This window comes from Argentina silus, assembly GCF_951799395.1.
Source record: "Argentina silus genome assembly, chromosome: 17".
In the NCBI taxonomy this organism is placed as follows: domain Eukaryota; kingdom Metazoa; phylum Chordata; class Actinopteri; order Argentiniformes; family Argentinidae; genus Argentina; species Argentina silus.
The window spans coordinates 1,721,765-1,738,621 of NC_139671.1; the positions used below are offsets into that span (position 1 = coordinate 1,721,765).

Sequence of the window (16,857 nt, forward strand, 5' to 3'; positions counted from 1 at the left end):
GGTTACCCGTCTGTTGGTGGCCTGAGGTGGTTTTGGAACAGGCTGGTTAATCGTCTGTTGGAGGTGGTTTTGGGACAGGCTGGTTACTCGTCTGTTGGAGGTGGTTTAGGGACAGGCTGGTTACCCGTCTGTTGGTGGCCTGAGGTGGTTTTGGTTGGGATGCTATTTCCTGCTGGTCCCACGAGACCTAGCCTCTTAGCATACTTAAGGAGACCCCATAGCACACACACACACATAGGCACACACACACATACACACACACACCCCATTTCATAACATATTCACCCCCCCTAAGGCATCACTTAGAGCTGAGGACAGATTACAGCGAACCAGATGTATGAATCTTCCCCGAGGTGTCAGATGATGGAAGATGTCAGCTAGTAGCTTCATGTTCTGCTGTTTAGTCCTGTTCCTCCTTCACAGATCTGTTTAGTCCTGTTCCTCCTTCACAGATCTGTTTAGTCCTGTTCCTCCTTCACAGATCTGTTTAGTCCTGTTCCCCCGCTTCACAGATCTGTTTAGTCCTGTTCCTCCTTCACAGATCTGTTTTAGTCCTGGTCCACCTTCACAGATCTGTTTAGTCCTGTTCCCCCGCTTCACAGATCTGTTTAGTCCTGCTCCTCCTTCACAGATCTGTTTAGTCCTGTTCCTCCTTCACAGATCTGTTTAGTCCTGTTCCCCCGCTTCACAGGTCTGTTCTATGTGTTCTATCTGTTCTATGTGTTCTATGTGTTCTATCTGTTCTATGTGTTCTGTGTTCTATGTGTTCTATCTGTTCTATGTGTTCTATGTGTTCTATGTGTTCTATCTGTTCTATGTGTTCTATCTGTTCTATGTGTTCTGTGTTCTATGTGTTCTATCTGTTCTATGTGTTCTATGTGTTCTATGTGTTCTATCTGTTCTATGTGTTCTATCTGTTCTATGTGTTCTATGTGTTCTATGTGTTCTGTGTGTTCTATGTGTTCTATGTGTTCTATGTGTTCTATGTGTTCTATGTGTTCTATCTGTTCTGTGTGTTCTATCTGTTCTATGTGTTCTATGTGTTCTATGTGTTCTGTGTGTTCTATGTGTTCTGTGTGTTCTATGTGTTCTATGTGTTCTATGTGTTCTATGTGTTCTATGTGTTCTGTGTGTTCTGTGTGTTCTATGTGTTCTATGTGTTCTATGTGTTCTATGTGTTCTATGTGTTCTATCTGTTCTATGTGTTCTATGTGTTCTATGTGTTCTATGTGTTCTATCTGTTCTATGTGTTCTATGTGTTCTATGTGTTCTATCTGTTCTATGTGTTCTATGTGTTCTATCTGTTCTATGTGTTCTGTGTTCTATCTGTTCTATGTGTTCTGTGTGTTCTATGTGTTCTGTGTGTTCTATGTGTTCTATCTGTTCTATGTGTTCTATCTCACGTTGCTTATCGTTCCTGTTTACACTGCTGGTATCTTACTGTAGCTTCAACTCTCGGCTAGACCAGGGGAGGCTGCTGGAGGTAGAAATCGGAGGACGGGCTCATTGTTATGCATGTGTGTTTGATGCCATTCCTCATTCTGTTCCATACATTAACAATGAGCCCCTCTGATTTCTACCTCCACCAGCCTCCCCTGAGGGAGGCCGACAGTGAGTGTGTCTTTATGTTGGTGTTGTTTGTTCGTGTTCTGCTCTTTACGGTTTTCAAACACTCTGAGGAAATGTTTCCTGGGCTCTGGAGAGGGAGACGAGACCGGTCTCAAGTCCTGATTGAGGTCGGAGGAAGGCCAGACACCTTTGAAGTCATATCTGTCTCTGCTTGGCTGGCTGCGTTGTGCGTCAGAGCACAGATTCATCCAGAACGTCAGATTTCTATAAACATTCTGTGACTTTGTCTGGAGGAAAATACCGTTGAATGATGCGATTCAACACAACTTTATCAGACATTTACGTCCAGGAGACGTCGAAGGCCGTTTGTTCTCCCTGTGTGTCTCTCAGGAGGAGAAGACCTCATTCAACCACAACATCCCTTGTTTAACGGCTTTCCGAAATGTACTAAAGTGGCCCAAATATCAGAGACCCTTTTTTGATCATGAGTGAGGCAGCTGTTATAGAGACTTGTGGAGTGTATCTGAGTTACTGATTATGTGTGTGTGTGTGTGTGTGTGTATGTATGTATGTGTGTGTGTGTGTGTGTGTGTGTGTGTGTGTGTGTGTGTGTGTGCGCATTTCAGCTCACTGGCCTCCACCTGTTGAAGTTAACTGACTCAGTATTACAATGTGAAGTTAACTGACTGTGTGTGTGTGTGTGTGTGTGTGTGTGTGTGTCTCCGGGCGTCTCTGTGTGTGTGTGTGTGTGTGTGTGCTTCTCTATGTGTGTGTGTGCTTCTCTGTGTGTGTGTGTGTGTGTGTGTGCTTGTCTGTGTGTGTGTGCGTCTGTATGTGTGTGTGTGTGCGTCTCCCTCCAGTTCTCAGGCCTGTACCTGCTGGCGTTCCTGATGGTGGCGCTGGGCCTGGTTCTGTACGCCTCCTCCTCCACCTACGTGGCCCAGGACCCCCGCGTCTACAAACAGTTCCGCAACGCCGGCCACCCCGTCACAGACACGCCCACCCTGGGACCCCTGGAGCCCTCCGTGACCTACACCAGCCTGGGCCAGGAGGTAGAGGAGGAGTCTCGCATACGGGTCGCCTGATTGGCCTGAGCTGCCTCCCCTCCCCGTCAATCATCCACGAGCCCCTCCTCCCAACCTGTACAGAGCGTGTGATTGGTAGCCGTCGCTGAATGATAATGATGTAATGGAAACGCGTAGCGAAAACAAAGCAGTACACTGTGACCAGACTGTGGATAGATAGCAGTGACTTCTATTTCTCATTTTGAAGATTTGTTCATGTATAGACCAGGGGAGGCCGGTGGAGGTAGAAATCGGAGGACGGGCTCATTGTAATGCATGGAATGGAATCAGGAATGGTATCATGGTATCAGACATGTTTGATTATCATTACACATTCCGTTCCATTCATTACAATGAGCCCGTCCTCCGATTTCTACCTCCACCAGCCTCCCCTGGTATAGAGATACTGTTACCTACCCTCTGTTACTGTACATTTGACATGTTTAGAAGGATTTGTGCTAAATAATTGTGTAAATGCTAAATTGTAACTGTGTGTTTTTTTACATGAGCACAAAACCTGTTTGAATTGAAAGGTTAAATGTTGAGCTGTGGGCCTGGGGAAGTCCTGTGGTTATTATGGTTGGACAGATTCCCCTGCTAAAGTTTAAAGGTGCAGAGATGTGAACAAGTAATACACAGACTTAACATGAGTCAGTGCCTTGCTAGGTATTACTGTTGTGTGTTGGAGACAGGGGAGGCCGGCGGAGGTAGAAATCAGAGGACGGGCTCATTGTAATGCATGGAATGGAATCAGGAATCCTCATCCCGTTCCATGCGTTACAATGAGCCCGTTCTCCGATTTCTACCTCCACCAGCCTCCCCTGGTGACCATAGTCTGAGGTTCAACTCTAACTCCCTCAACCTGCTACTGTATAAGCGGCCCCTCAAATTGTATTATTTAAACCTTATTGAGAGCACTATGCTGTATATACCGGCCCCTCTCCAGGAATTACACTGAGCCCCTACTCCCTGCTGTAGATCTGAAAGGGTTGGATAGGTATTAGCCCGGCTTTTTAGAGGGCAAAGAGAGGCTATTATTATAATCTTGCATATAGATCGATCTGATCCTCCTATCGATTCAGATGTACACAGTCAAGCTCCTTCAGAGCCGAGGGTGAATGACGTCGCCCAAACGGTCAACATTCTAGAGTGCCAAGGGTGACTTTTATTCACCAGAAATGCATAAATTATGATGGCTTCATTGTGTAGCCAATCAGAGTGTTGTTGCTAGGTAAACACCACATAGAACACCTGGCCCTCTGGGTGGTGAGGGTTCTGGAAGTCTTTGGCAGTTGGTGAGCTGGAGTGGTTTAAGCCAGAGCATTTACACAGATCTACGTTGTGGCGTCACGTGGCGAGGGCCTGTTGTTTGAGGTCATGAAGCAGGTCCCGCTACACGCATGCATGTTTTTGACATATGTGCCAAAACACAAACCCCCCAAATCAACTGAGCAGTTGAATGTAAAATTCAATCAGAATTTTGTGTTTGGACAGGGCCCTTATCTGAACTCACAGATATTAGGCCACAGACAGACTTCTGTGTTGGAACCATCCCCTGTGTTAAAGTTTTAAAGACAACTGGATCAGGATTCCTAATAATGAGTTTAATGTCCATTGTACAGTGGGTTCATTGTTGGTACATTGAACTGTAGAGGATAGAAGAAGAAGAGACTGATTGTAAAGTTGTGATGATTACGATGCACTTGTCATACCGGAATTGTGATGTTATGTTTTAATGATCTGTATTCTACGTGTGTTGCTATTTTATTATTATTCCCTGTTGAATTTGATTCCCAAAGCACATTAATTAATGAATTAAATGATTTGGAACAGATTTATTAGTAGTAATTATAAGTATTGTCTGTTTGGTTTTGGTGTATCTCCGCTCTTGCTGTCACAGATGTTGACTAAAATAAAGTATCTTTGTCTGAAAGCTGAGAATTGCGTTTTACAACAATCGCACTTTTCACACCCCAATATGTGTTCCCAATAACAGCCCTACAACACTATTCACAGCAGGGGAGGCTGGTGGAGGCAGAAATCGGAGGATGGGCTCATTGTAATGCATGGATGTGAATGAGGAACACACATGTTTCACACCATTCCTCATTCCATTCCATGCATTACAGTGAGTCCATCCTCCGATTTCTACCTCCACCAGCCTCCCCAGAGTGTGAGGCATTCCATAGCAAGAAGGAGTTTCAGTGAAGCGTTCCTGGCTATTAAACCCACAAACCCAAGAGGAGGAGAGAGAGGATTGTTGAACAGGTGCATTTGTGATGGGCGGGGTTCGAGCCTGGGTCTCTCACATGGAAGACCTACGTTAGATCTACCATTAGGCCAAGAGGACATCCTCAAGTCCGAAGAGCGTCAGTTGACTTTTCATGACTCAGCAGGGCTACGTCATCATGAGAGTGTGATTCCTAACCACCTCCTACACATTCACTATAACACACACTCTCATTACCCCATATTCGCTTCTGCTATAAAACACTTATTTAGAAAGTAGTGTCACACGTTCGATTAGCTGTGTTGTATTGTTTTGTACGTGTTGTTTTGTTTTGATGTGGACAGGGTGCACCTGTAAAAGAGGCCTTGGCCTCAGTGTGTTTTCCTCTGTAGAAATAAAGGTTCAATAAGGGTTAAATACAATTAGAAGCGCCGGGCCATCAGGATTTTCACTTTTTGGGACCATTCCTGGGTTCTAGAGTGGGACCTCCGTCTACCTGGCGCAGTAGGAGAGCTGAACCAATCGCACCTTGAGTGTGGAGCAGGACCCGCCCCGGCGAATCGTTAAAACCGCGCTAATCACCAGCGAACGGTGGCAGGTGGTGAACATGGCACTCGGCGACGCCAGCTGGGAGGATGAGTTGCAGGGACGGTTCTCGCTGCTCTCCACGGGCGCGGTGGAGGCCCGGGACGAGGCCGGGCAGTGGGAATACACGCGTGGAGACTCAGATACGGGGGTTCTGGACCTGAGTGACGAGGTTCTGGTTCTGATCCTCCGGCGGTTGGACCCCACCTCGCTCCTGCGGGTCGGGAGCACCTGCCGCACCTTGTTCAGAGTCAGTTCCTGCAACTCGTTGTGGACGAGACACTTCCAGGTAATGGCGATTGATCGATTAATTAAACGATACTGGCAGTTTGTGAACGCCCACCCCTCCCCAATGTCGACTCTTTGTGAGTGAACAAATGAAAGAATTAGTGATCTCTCGTGACGTTTCGCATTTCCGCACATTCGCCTTAGTTCCGTTGATAACCGGGCCCGGCGCCACGAGGGAGGCTTGGGAGAGCAACGCCCCCTCAGTTTGAATGTTGTGCCCCAATCATTTTTATCAAGTAATGTTTTGTCAAGTAATGTTATCCGCTCCACAAAGGGTTAACTCCACCCGCCTCCAAAAACCAGGCTGATTTAAAGACTCGAAGCTCATCTGAAGTTTCCGCTTCGCATGTCTGTCAGTGTGAGTGAATGACAGCCAGGCTGAACCCTACCTAAACGGCTAGCCAGCTAACGATGTGTTTGAGTAGGCCTAGAATAGTTTGAAACGTTTATTTGCAAGCTGTAGTCTCTCTCTTTGTAAAACGGCACAGTGGCCTGCTCTCCCCTGGCAAAACAGTTATCAATGATCCAGCCTGTGTGGCGACCATGCATCTAGTTGGTGCCCCCTGAGACAGTTCCTGTGCCCCCTCAGTAGCTCCCCCTGGCGCCGGGCCTGTCTGTAGTAGTCAGTGGATGTCAGTCTGTGAACCCGGGGATGTTGGGCGTCTTATCTGACTGGAGAAGGTTTCTGTTGGATGTTTACATCTGGCTCCACTCTGCGTGCTAACGGACGTCCCCCCCCCTCCTCCTCAGTCGTCGTTTGGAGTTCCGTTCGCCACCGCCACCTGTGACGTCACGGCCAAATGTGGCTTCCGGTTGCTGTTCATGTGGAGGACGCTGTACCGGAACCTGCACTGTAACCGGTCGCTCCAGGAGAAGCTGTTCGCCCAGATCCCGTCCCCGCCACAGCGGTACTGGACCCAGTGGCTGGTTCTGGAGGAGAGCGTCCCACTGCCGTCCGTGAGGCTGCCCGCCGCGGACATCCGGGGCCTGTGGGGGGTGGAGGCGGCGGCGCTGGAGAGCAAGGTCAAAGGTGAGTTTAGCCCCTATTTAGGATTATAGACGACACCCAAATGTAAATAAATCCCTCGTCACAGAGGATGTAGACCGACTGTTCAGGTCATTAACTGTGTTGTGTTCTGACTACATGGAGAAATGTATTGTCATCGATGTGAATAGTTGCGTTGAGTAATTAGATTTGGTCAGATTGTTACTTCTTCTGTTGATGTTTATTATAATGGATTCCAGCTGCTCAGGGGAGGCCGGTAGAGGTAGAAATTGGAGGACGGGGGCTCATTGTAATGCATGATGGAAGGTATCAAACACGTGCCTTCCCTGCACCTGCTCCACGCATGCTCCTGATGAACATGGAGCGGCTGCAGATGGAGAAGTGGTTGTTTGGCAGAAATATTCCACACAGTGTTTCTGCAGCGTTTCTCTCTCTCTCCTCCAGCAGACGGGGATGAGGAGGACGGCGTGCTGAAGTTTGAGTGGAAGGAGCTGTACGCTTCATCTCTGGAGCGTCACGGGAGTGTGGCTCAGGTCCTGCAGCATGTTCTCAACCAGCAGCAGGACAGCGGTGGGTCTGAACTCAGTCACCTCTGCTTTATTTGTCATTACATTGAATCCAAGTACACAATGACAAGCCTGAGGCAGAGCAGCTCGACAACATCAATCAACAATACCATGGAACAAGGATAATAGAATCTAATAGAATAGAATGTAACAAGGATAATAGAATCTATAGAATAGAATGTAACAAGGATAATAGAATCTAATAGAATAGAATGTAACAAGGATAATAGAATCTATAGAATGTAACAAGGATAATAGAATCTAATAGAATAGAATGTAACAAGGATAATAGAATCTATAGAATAGAATGTAACAAGGATAATAGAATCTAATAGAATAGAATGTAACAAGGATAATAGAATCTATAGAATGTAACAAGGATAATAGAATCTAATAGAATAGAATGTAACAAGGATAATAGAATCTATAGAATGTAACAAGGACAATAGAATCTATAGAATAGAATGTAACAAGGATAATAGAATCTATAGAATAGAATGTAACAAGGATAATACAAATGATGATACAAGGATGATACAAATATAAACAGTAGCAGTAATAAAACAGTAAAGAACATATACAGCGTCTCATACAGAGGGGTTATGTATTTTCAGCCGTCCAAACGTAGGCGTGTTTGAGGTTTATCGGCGGTAACAGGTTAAAACGCAGCTGCGCTCTCTCACCTGTACTCAGGTGGGTGGAGTCGCAGTCAGAGGTGTGTCCATCACACCAGCAGGTCAGCAGGTCAGTGACATTGCTTGCGCTGAAAAATAGCCCTGATATTTCAGACACACCCCTAGCTCCACCACCTGCGCCCACGTTTACGCTCACTGTTTTTTCCACCTTAACATGGAGCCCAAAGGCTGCTTCTCAAATGTTAGAGTTGATTCCTCTGTCCTCAGCTTGCATGCAGACGCCTCGGGTTTCAGACTCCGTTAGTCACATTTCCCTGAATCACAGAGGCATTGCATTAGTTGGGCGCTTGTAATTACTTCTGTAACCTTTGCGTTACTAATTACTTGTGTAACCGCTGTCTTAGACCCAAGCTCAGATGAACCCATGAATGCTGAAATGCTCCAGACAGTTATCAGTCTCTCTGTCTGCTCTCTGCTGCCATTGTGATGAGTTCTAATTAAGTCTTCTCTCCAGAGTGAAGGCAGTGGGATTGTAAAAGGTGGTGATGTTCCCTCATTGGCTGAGAGGATCTGGCAGCCATCTTGGTTGTGGCTCTCTGGCAGCTCAGACCGAGGCTCTGACTGGGTTTCAGGCTTTGGCTGCGTTGTCATTTCATTTGTGTCTGTTGTTTTAGAAACGTGGCGTTTCTTCAACGGCGGTCGCGACTGAGTGCATGGTTCAGTGCACGTTTATTAGATGGAACACCAGCAACTTTCACACTTGATTTCATTCTGTAAATAGAACTCTGATGTGGGTGAGAGAGAGAGAGAGAGATGTTTTTTTTTTTTAATTTAAATTTCACTGGAAAACCTTTTCAACTGCATCGTCTCTGAGTTTTGGTTCATGACCAAATGGTGTCTCTGGTGACCAAGCCCAGGATGTAGGAGGTTATTCAATCAGCTGCTCTGCTGAGCCGGTACAGGGTGTTTCACTGTTGATGTGGGGAGATGAGGCAGGAATTGGGGGGGGGGGGGGGGTTTCAGGCTCCATTCCTTCCCTCACTGGGGATTCTTGTCTGAAATCAAGAGGGCAGTTGATTGTGGCAGCCTGGCTTTGAACCCAGGTTGTCTGCAATGCATGCTAAATTACTGTTAGCCCACTGAGCCGAAGCCTAGGCATAAGGTCGGGGAGCTAACACCTGTGGTCAGGTCTCAGGTCTCTGGTAGGGTTAGTTTGAAATTCAGCCTGAAATTCAACCCCTCCCTCTATTCCCCCCCCCCCCCCCCCTCCAGACCACTCTGAACTGGAGTCCTTGTTCCACCAGTACACCCAGTGCCGCTTCCAGTGGCTCTTCTCCTATTGGCTGTTCCGGCAGCCTGCCCCCCTGGACCGCCAGCTGCGCTGCGTCTTCCTGCAGTGGCGGAAACATGACAAGAGGAAGGTGGCGGCGTGGGGAGGGACGCTGTGCGACGTCCGCTACCTGGCCTCGCTGCACCCAATCACAGCCCACTACTGGAGGGGCAGGCTGGCCCGCGGGGACGAGACCCTGGGTGAGCGGGCGCCCGACTTCCCGTTGTTCAGTTGACTTCCTGTTTGGTTGGTTCTCCAGGTCTCCCTCGTAGAAGGGGAAGTGCTAAGTGGGATCCCTGGGATGTCCCAACTCTGAGGTCACCATGTTTGAAGTTGGGATTTAAAAGGGTTATGGTCATAGTTAGGTAAGGGTTATGGTTAGGAGAGTAAGGGTTATGGTTAGGAGAGGGTTATGGTCATGGTTAGGTAAGGGTTATGGTTTAGGATAGGGTCGTCCCAAGGATCCCACTTAGCATCTAGCCTTGTAAAAGAAGGCGTTTGACCTTGTTGGGACTTCCTGTTTAAAGTCCAGGCAGACGACAGGTTGAACACGTCCTGTACCATCTAACCTGGAAGGTCGGCTAAAGCTATTTGTTTGATCGTGTTTTTAATTAATTATTGTTTCATCCATCCCTAGATGAGAATTATAATTGACTATTGAACCTTCATGCTTGGAGTAAGATAGCTGAAGGCATCACGAACACGGCCTTGGGGGAGGAGTTGGAGGGGGGAGGGGGGGGGTTGTGTTAGAATGAAGCCCCTCTTGGGTGGTTTAATCATGAAGGTTTATTAATTACTCGTTGTGTGCCAGTGGGGGGGTCATGGTTCAGTGGGGGGGGTCATGGTTCAGTGGGGGGGTCATGGTTCAGTGGGGGGGTCATGGTTCAGTGGAGGGGTCATGTAGCGTCATTCCACTGTTCAGAACTCTATTCCACCAGTCAGTGCAGTGACTGGATGTTCCCTTTGGGCTGTTGAGAACGTTCTCCAAGACAATGATCACTTGAAGCGTCTCTCAGCCCAGCAGGGGGTGGTAGAGTGTCCTACCCGTGGCTGCTGGCTGTCTGTGGAACAATTACATGTGATGTGTGTGTGTGTATATAGAGACTTCAAAGCCATTCATGATCAAATGTCTCGCTGGGGGGGGCTGCTGGCTTTCATGGCAAGTATCTATTCTCTCTCCTCTTCTCCCCCCTCCCCCTCTCTTCTCCTCTCTCAGGTATTCAGACGTTGGAGAACTATTTCTCCATGTGTAAGTCTCTGGTCGCCTGGATCCTGGGCCGTGACTGGGGGAAGCTCAAACGCAAGAAGGTAAAACACAGTTACTGCATTTACTGACCTTGTACTCACCTTTTTGCTCTCCTTGGGGTGAAACAAGTAGAAATGTCAGGAACACTTATTGTGATGTGTAATTCTAAAACGTACTTTACCTGCAGTATCGACTGATCCTCTTAGTGCATAAGCTCTGTTTTCCAGCACGTTATTTCTCTGTTTGAATGCGGTCTTGGCTTTAAGGATTGATAAATGCTACTAGTAGGCTGTTATTTGTTTTAACTGTCCACTTCCCAGCTTTAAAGAGCATTGATTAAAGTGCTTCTAATAGGCCACTTTCCAAAAAGGACGATTCTCTTTCCATTGCCTTCCTGAACAGATGCCAAATGGCTTTTGTACTGCACACACACACACTCTCTCTTCTGGCACACACACATATAGGCATACACACACATATAGGCATATACACACACACACACACACACACACACACACACTCACTCTCTAGCATCTTCAGTACTCCGTGAGAAGTCATCAGTATTCGCGTGGCGTCCGTCTTCCATTAAGCCCCTTCAGATCGTTAGCCGTGAGAGGGTGATGATGTCACAGGTCACTGCGTCGGCCGCCTACAGGAAGCGCTCCCTTCCGCTAGCGAACGGCACGCGCGTCGCCCCACCGTTGGCGCCACGCCCGTGAGGGAGCACACGGCGTGCCGAGGAGCTGTTTAATACGCCGCCTCAGGCGTGATCACAGTCAAGGACGTGGTAAACTATGGAAGTTAATGACTGGAGATTTGCATATTAGTGGGTTGTGATGTCAATTATGGCTGATTAGTACTATCCTGTGTCTGACTGTTTACTTTAGCACCGGGGGAGGCTGGTGGAGGCTGGGGGAGGCTGGTGGAGGTGGTAGTAGAAATCGGAGGATGGGCTCGTTGTAATGCGTGCAGTGAGGAATGGTGTCAAGTGTTTTGATAGGATTTCTCGTGGAGTTCCCTGCATTACAACGAGCCCCGTCTTCTGATTCCTGCCTCCTCTGCTGGAGAAGTTAAATATGAGTCAGAAGAACCTCCTCGGGTGCATCTCAATAGTTTGAAGTTGCTCCATGCAGTGTTGTGGTCCTCGGTGCTGAACTGTGTGTGTCTGTCACAGGCCTGAGGCCTAACCCTAGCCCTGACCCCAACCCTGAGGCCTAACCCTAGCCCTGACCCTAACCCTGAGGCCTAACCCTAGCCCTGACCCTAACCCTGAGGCCTAACCCTAGCCCTGACCCTAACCCTGAGGCCTAACCCTAACCCTAGCCCTGACCCTAACCCTGAGGCCTAACCCTAGCCCTGAAGGGTGTCTACCTGCTCCTGAAGAGCAGCTAATCTAGGGTACTGAGCTTTGGTGTTTTAGTAATACCCCTGTGTGTTAGTAATGCCCCTGGGTGTGTCTCTCCCAGGTGTATGAGGACACCCTGAGCGGAGTGTTCTTGCTGCTGAAGAGGGAGATGTTGGAGAGCCAGGTGGGCCGGGAGAGGTTCTGGCAGGTGGCCAAGGTCCAGATGGCCCGTGTCTGCACCCTGGAGGAGACCGCCACCAACTACGTCAACTGGAAGATGATGGAGACGCTGCCCTACTACAGGTAAGATGGCTGCCGCTGGGCGTTGTTAAATTATGGGTGAGCATATGTGTTCGTTCAGCCAGGCATGGTTCTGAGAACACGTCCTAGATCTAGAGATAATGTAGGTGATTCTTGCCGGTGGAGGTAGGAATCAGAGGACGGGCTCTGTGGAATGCAATAGAACGATTTCTACCTCCACCAGCCTCCCTGATCTCATGTCTATTGGGGTAAGGGGGAACCGTCATTTAGGCTGTTAGGAAAAATACCAAATCTGCCTGTTTGGAAAAAGGAAAAATGTGAATATTTCAAGTTTAGCCTGGGGGGTTGCTTGCTGTTTGAGTTGTGTATCCTTCTATCTCTATAATGAGTCCCTGGATGTTTCCTCTGAGTTGAGATCTGAGTCGTACCGTGAGGGAGCTCGGCCTGTAATGCTGCCTACGTGGGATGATTACAGGCGTCGATTCCACCATTAAAAAGTTAGCGCAGGGTCGAGGGGGGCTGCCGGTGCGCTCTTCGACAGGTCTTTGAAGGGAGAGGGGCGAGTAGCAGGGAACCGCTGGGAGCTTCAAACGTCGCTCCCGCGGGGGAGCGAGATCCACACCGCCAGCAGGGCGACGGGGGCGTTTGAAGTTCAACACGGCTCCTCTCCTCTCGACCTGTACAGACGAGCCCAGCAGAACTGAAAGAACCCTGGGCCTCGGATCTTTCTTTCCTGACAGTTGAATGAAACGTCCTAGTGCTCAAATCCATTTTTTTCTCTTTTTTTTTTTTTTTTCCCCTCCCTCTCCCCCTCCCTGTCCTCTTGAGAGATGGAAAGAGCTGAAAGAAAACCTCTCACTAGGACGGATGTAATGACTCTTGGAGAGAGAATGATGGAATGAAAGCCCTCCACAATGGTGTAATTTCTCATAACATCGTTGGTATTCAGAGCTTCAGAGTGCGGCTTGTACATTTAGTATTCTGCTAATCCTCTCATAAGTGTTCCGCCGTCGTGAGGAAGATTGCTTGTTAGCGGAACGGCCGCCTTTCTGGCGCTTCTTTCTGGCCAGAACTTTACTTTTCTACCCACAATGCAGTGGACCTCCTATCTCCCGAGAGTGGTTTTATTCTCTAACATAATGAGCAGTGTCTCTTCTCCTGAAAAGATAATGAGGGTAGTCGTACTTCTGAAAGAGAAAGTTGCAGCCGTTGCGTTTATCTATTTAAGATGTGGGGTGTGTGTGTACAGCAATCTCTATTCTCCCCTGCCTCCGCGGTTTAGAAAATGAAAGATCTTTTCTTCTCAGCTCCTTATGAATAATGCTCACTGTTTGAGATGAAAGCTGGAAGTATTCTTCCCCTGGACTCCAGATGTCTCATTCATACTGTATACCATCCATGTCTGTGGTGTTGGTGTATTTGAAGAGGGGCAGAGGCTTGGATGTACGGGGTAAACAACTATCCAGCTAGTGTTTACTGTGCTGTAGCCTATAGCAGACATGGAGTGTTGAAAATAAGCAGTAAGACGTGTCGTCTTGTTTGGAGTTCATTCTTGGATCACTTTCAGGTGGAACGTTGCTGAGGTCTTCCTCATGCTTGTCGTGTGTTGGTGGAATGGGATGCGTCTGTTGTACAACGTGTCAGGGAAGTGTGTGTGTGTAACATGTTTCCCTGTCCCTCCAGGCTGTACATGGTGTCGGGCAACGCGGTGTACCTGGCCCACATCCAGGGCTTCCTGCGGAGGAAGAGGCTGATTAACGACTGGATCCACCTGGAGGAGAACGCCTGGGTCTGCCAGCTGCTGCCCCCACACCTGGCCCTGCTGCTGGACTACCACACCAAGATCTCCCAAGGTAGGAACACCTGGCCCTCCTGCTGGACTACCACACCAAGAACTCCCAAGGTAGGAACACCTGGCCCTCCTGCTGGACTACCACACCAAGATCTCCCAAGGTAGGAACACCCGGCCCTGCTGCTGGACTACCACACCAAGAACTCCCAAGGTAGGAACACCTGGCCCTCCTGCTGGACTACCACACCAAGAACTCCCAAGGTAGGAACACCTGGCCCTGCTGCTGGACTACCACACCAAGATCTCCCAAGGTAGGAACACCTGGCCCTCCTGCTGGACTACCACACCAAGAACTCCCAAGGTAGGAACACCTGGCCCTGCTGCTGGACTACCACACCAAGAACTCCCAAGGTAGGAACACCTGGCCCTGCTGCTGGACTACCACACCAAGATCTCCCAAGGTAGGAACACCCGGCCCTCCTGCTGGACTACCACACCAAGATCTCCCAAGGTAGGAACACCTGGCCCTGCTGCTGGACTACCACACCAAGATCTCCCAAGGTAGGAACACCTGGCCCTGCTGCTGGACTACCACACCAAGATCTCCCAAGGTAGGAACACCTGGCCAAGTCATTCAGGTCACATGACCATGTCCAGCAGTAGAGCAGGGCTCGCCCCAAATCAATAGTCAGGTTGGTGCCGTTATGTAAACATGTCGAGGCAAATTAAACTATATTTAGTAATGATGGAGTAACTGTCTCTGATCGCCAACGACGTCGTTGTTGAAGGCTAAAGTCGAAGCGTTATGATGTTCCTCAGTGAATTCAGCATTTTAGCTGGTATTTTTTGCGTATTTTGACATGAGTTAATGAGTGGGTTTTTGATAATCCAGTCATGCTGTTTGAACATCCTGGGGAGAACCGCGGCAGGAGTAATTTCTGATCAGAGCCTTGGTGGAGGGCTCTCAGCCTTTCAGCTCAGTGATGCAGACAGACATGGTGCAGTATGAGTATTTACTGAAAATAAACATGTAGGAGAAGCTAGCCTGGAGCCAGACAGAACTTTGTGCTTGTTCAGCACCCCCCCCCCCCCCCCCCCTCGCTAGGCTACACCATGCCTCTCACCCAGGGAGGTGTTGAAGGTAGTGGTCCAACATTGTTTACACCCCTCCCCCTGGCTGTGTTTCACCCATCCATCATACAACCCTGGCTTCTGACAGCTAGTCATAACTCTGTAACTATACCCATAATGAGGATTTAGTACCTGGGCCATCACATGAGACTGACCCGTGTGTGTGTTTTCTAAATGATTAATATCCTAATGAGGATGTAGTACCTGGGCAAGCCGGAGCGTGACTGACCCTCCGACCAGCCGGTCAGAGACGGACACGACCAGACAGTCATTTGTCTTGTTTACAAGCTTGGCGTAATGACTCCGCCGCTGTCCTCTGTGACTCTAGCCCTGCCAACACACAGTTCTGTGGCTACAATGGCTCTTCTGTTCCACTGTAGTACTGAGGGTTTAGTTGAGTCCCTCCATGGACATGTGGTCTCTCCTACGCTCACACACTGCCAATGTTGTATCCCAAGTTGTTTGGATATGAAGGACCGCCTGTAGCTTCAGTGTGGCGTTTCCAAGGTGATGTTGGGTTTACTGATTGTCTGTTGTGGAGAGGCTGTTGTCTGACTCTTGAGGCAGCTACTGATGTCGTCTTTCTTTCCTTCCTTCTCTCCCTCCTCCCATCTACAGACAGCCTCCACGGGGACAGTGTGTCGGCCCAACTGAGTAGGGTGGTCTGGCTCTACCTCCACTCCAGCCAGGCCCTCTACCTGGATGCTATTAAAGGACTGGTGCTGCAGTGTGCTCAGGCTAGCCTTGGCTACTACAGCAGCCTCACACCTGGGCTGTCGCCAGGGCTTAGCCAAGCCCATGCTAGCTAGCTAGCACACTGCTAAGGCTACCCTTGGCTGCTACATGGGCTTAGCCTAGCCCAGGCTAGCTAGTAACTCACTGCTGTCTCTCAAATGCTAACTAGCTAACTGAGACAGACACAGATGTTGCCCAACCTCTGCATCCTTTTTAATCATTTTTACTGTATTTATCTGACCCCTCCTTTGAACATAGATGGAATTAGTGTCTTTGATGTGGGCGGATCTTTTTTTTTAACCAAGTGGAATAGAGTGTTTGTTATTGTAAACTTTTTTAAGTCTTCTGAAATGATAATTGCACAACAGGCCTGATTTTATTTTTTAAATGTTTCTAAAATCAATGTCTTGTGTGAACATGCTTTTGATGTTCTCATGTAATATGAAGTGAACTGCCAGTGAACTCGAGTACTGATTCATGTGCTTGACTGTAGAAATTCTTCTTGGAAAGATTTTATGAGCGCTTCGTTCAATAGATGAGATGAAGTGAAACTATTCCACAGCCTTGAAGATTGTGCTTGTCTGTATTTGAATGTCTTAACTAGCCCAATGTGCGTGCGTGTAGCAATGAATGTCTGTTCTCTTCAGATGAGACTGCAGCAGTAAATCCATTTAAATCTCAGAATGTTCTTGGCCAATTACCAACCAAGGCTGGGAACTAAACCAATAAAACACACTTCACTGAATAGAACCATGTCTGTCTTATGGCCTGCTTTATTCTAGAACCCCACTATGATGGGCCTGCTGTATTCTAGAACCCCACCATGATGCCCTGCTTTATTCCAGAACCCCACCCACAATGTCCTACTGTATTCTAGAACCCCACCACGATGCCCTGCTGTATTCTAGAACCCCACAATGATGGGCCTGCTGTATTCTAGAACCCCACCATTATGGCGAGAGAAACAACACACACAGTTTCTAGAAAAATATTTTATTTGCCATCTGTACAAATAACAAATCAAATGCAACTTTTTTGGAAAATTGAAAAATACTTGTTAATACTTTTAGGAAC

At 48.2% G+C, this 16,857-nt stretch overlaps 1 protein-coding gene across 1 annotated transcript; it reads left to right on the top strand.

Annotated features, from left to right (window-relative positions):
- Positions 1-5,470: 5,470 nt before the first annotated feature.
- On the top strand, positions 5,471-15,857 carry LOC310817941 (uncharacterized protein; the record flags this gene model as incomplete). Its single annotated transcript, XM_083688699.1, has 8 exons — positions 5,471-5,737; positions 6,487-6,766; positions 7,190-7,312; positions 9,216-9,473; positions 10,490-10,581; positions 11,986-12,167; positions 13,809-13,978; positions 15,667-15,857. The coding sequence occupies 8 exons, from the start codon at positions 5,471-5,473 to the stop codon at positions 15,855-15,857; spliced, it is 1,563 nt and encodes a 520-aa protein (XP_083544825.1).
- Positions 15,858-16,857: the final 1,000 nt, after the last annotated feature.